Below are 2,759 nucleotides of genomic sequence, written 5' to 3' on the forward strand. Positions count from 1 at the left end.
TGAGCTCTGAACTCGAGGGGGGGAACAGTATCTTGTATTTTTGGAGAGAAGTACAACCGATTTTATACTACACAGGACGCTACGACTATTCGAGAGTGGCATACGAGTACAAGGGGCTTTGCATTGTTCCTCAAGAACCTGCCTCACCGAGAGGCACATACCAAGTCCATCGGTAGAGTGACGTCATGCCGAACGCGGAGATGAAGAGCAACATATGGCCACTTCGGACCGGTAGCCGTCGTGAAGGCATGCCGCGAGGTTTGATACCTAATCGGGAAAGACCGGCTACTTCGGTGTGGCTTGGAGCGAAGCGCGCGCTTGGCCGAGCGGCGTCAAGTGGCCCTATTGTTCGCCGAATGCGGAAGATGTTCCGAGATCTACGCACGAGGCATCGGAAAGACCGTGCCGAGCTTCGAGTAAGCGTCGCGCACCGTCGAAGGTGTTGAAGAGCGTCGAAGGCGAAATCGAAGTGTTGGGAGACTGAGTCGAAGTACCGGGCGGGATGCGAGTGCCGAAAAGAGGTGAATCGGGGCCCAGAGGGGCTTGGCGCCTATCATCTCCTCCCTATTGAAATTTGGACCGCCCTCGGTCCTCCACGTGATGCGAGAAGCGTGATGGTCGTGAACGGATCGAAGCGGAATGGCAACCCGGGTAGACTTCGAACGCCACGTGGCCGGCGCTAAATGCTGGTCGGAAAGGGGTTATAAGCAGGGTAGACTTAGCCTTATTTTCCCCATCCCATCGTTCCTTCGTCGCTACCTCGCCGTCCTTTCCCGCATACTCGCTGCTTTCTACGATGTCTGCTCGCTCTGCCACCCCTGCCTCGACTCCCTCGCTCGTCAACCGCCGCCTCGCCTCCTTGCTCGTGGTCCTCGAGGCTCCGCCGACTGCCGACGCCACGCTCGATGTGGTCGAAGAGTGGGCTCAAGACTTGTCGCCTCTCGTGGTAAGTCGCTCGTAAATCTGCATAACCCAACTAACCCTTTGTTTTCGAACAGCTCGCCTATCGCAAGGCTCTGGGCGCCATCCGCGACGAGGAGACGGAGTTGCGCGTCGCCGCCGCCGTCAAACAGCTCGCCGAGCGGGCGTCGGAGTCGTGGGTTGAGTGGGCGCGCGGGGACTGGCCCGAGCTCGCGACTGCCATCGATGCCGAGGTCGAACGACGCCTCGAAGAACAGAAGCGCCTCGCCGAGGAGGAAGCACGACGTGTCGAAGAGGCCGCGAAGCGTGCGAAGGCCGCCGAGGAACGCCGCCTCGAAGACGAACAGTGTCGAAAGGACGAAGAGGACCGTCGGAAGCAGGCCGAAGACGAGCGTCGCGCACAAGAGGCCACCGACGAAGAGTTGGCGAGGATCGCGGCCGCCGAAGGACTCCTTCCCGACCCTGCGCCTGCCGGTGTCGACAAGGGGAAAGGGCGCGCAAGGGTCGATGACGAGGTCACCGAGTTGTCGGACGACCCCTCGGTCGTAAGTGCTTTCTTCTATCATCGTTCGATGACTAACCTCTCTTTCGTAGAAGACTCCTCGGACGGTCGAACGTCCGCTCGCGATGTCCGAGGTCGACATGGCCGCCGCGGCGATTGAGAAGCGCCAGTCAGGACAGAAGGTAAGCTCGACTCTTCGTCGAAGCGGTTCGATGCTAAACTCTTGGACAGTGTGATTGTTGCGCCGGTTACCGTTCGGCCCCGGTCGATTGCGTGTGGGCCGAGAACGCTACGACCTGCGATAGGTGCGCGCAGTTCCAACAGGGCTGCTATTTCGACAAAGTGTCTGTCCTGGGCAAAACAAAGAAGACGCGCGGCGGGGGATCAACCACAAAGAAGCGCAGTAAGTCGTTTCTTCTTGTCCTAGGCCTTCGCTGACGACTTCGTAGTTCGGCCGGCCTCTCCTGGGCCTTCGGTCGCGGACGCGAGTGGTTCGAAGAAGCGCCGAGTCGACGAGCCTCTGCGCCCACTTCTACGACGGCCTCTCGATGGGGCCAGCCGCCTGGGCCTTGAACAGGACGACCTCGACGCGCTCGACCTCGACGACGAGTCTCGGGGAATAATTCGCGTCATCCGCGAGGAGCGCGCTCACATCGCTCGCCGTCGAGCACTCCTTCACGACATGGACCTCGACCTCCAGAAGATGGAGAAGGCCGCGCTCGCGAAGGGAGGAATCGGTTTCGTGCGCGGGGCTCTCGACGAGGACTAGGCGATGGCGCGAGTCATTTTGTATCGTAGTTGTAATTTTGTCGTAGAATATCGCGGCGATAGTCGAATCGAAAATGTGGCCCTTGGCCTAGACGAAACCTAGCGGGAACTAAGAAAAGAAAATGAAAATAAGGGTGTTCGAAGTAAGTCGTAATATGATCGAAAGACATAGAAGGAAAAATAGGAATGTTCGTAGCAAGGGAAAATGGACTTAATGAGAATATAGGCTCAGTTTGTCATCACAGCCTAGGAGGACTCGTCTAAGGTGAGCCTCCCCGCAACGGTCGAATCGAAGCGTTCGTAGAACGTCGAACGATGTCGCGACTATCGAGTTGAATCGAAGATATTCGTACAAGGGATGGTCTAGAACGTAGGAGAAAATCAAGCATATCGCGTAACGTGAGAGCAGGAATGGAGAGAAGAAAGTACGTATCGTGTTGTACAAGTAAGGGAAGAACCTCTATTCGTCGCGTTCTTCGGCTTCTTCGACTTCATCATCGTCGTCGTCGCCTAGAGAATTCGATAGTTCGAGTTCTCGAAGACGCTCGGTCGAGACATCTTCGAGATC

The 2,759-nt window shown here is 57.3% G+C and overlaps 1 protein-coding gene across 1 annotated transcript; it reads left to right on the forward strand.

Moving 5' to 3' along the window:
* Window positions 1-185: 185 nt before the first annotated feature.
* Window positions 186-2,192, forward strand: POSPLADRAFT_1158357 (hypothetical protein; the record flags this gene model as incomplete). Its single annotated transcript, XM_024487313.1, has 6 exons — window positions 186-416; window positions 999-1,154; window positions 1,218-1,466; window positions 1,516-1,605; window positions 1,655-1,826; window positions 1,873-2,192. The coding sequence occupies 6 exons, from the start codon at window positions 186-188 to the stop codon at window positions 2,190-2,192; spliced, it is 1,218 nt and encodes a 405-aa protein (XP_024333708.1).
* Between the last annotated feature and the right edge of the window lie 567 nt (window positions 2,193-2,759).

Source organism: Postia placenta, assembly GCF_002117355.1.
Source record: "Postia placenta MAD-698-R-SB12 unplaced genomic scaffold POSPLAscaffold_20, whole genome shotgun sequence".
NCBI classification, from domain to species: Eukaryota; Fungi; Basidiomycota; class Agaricomycetes; order Polyporales; family Adustoporiaceae; genus Rhodonia; species Rhodonia placenta.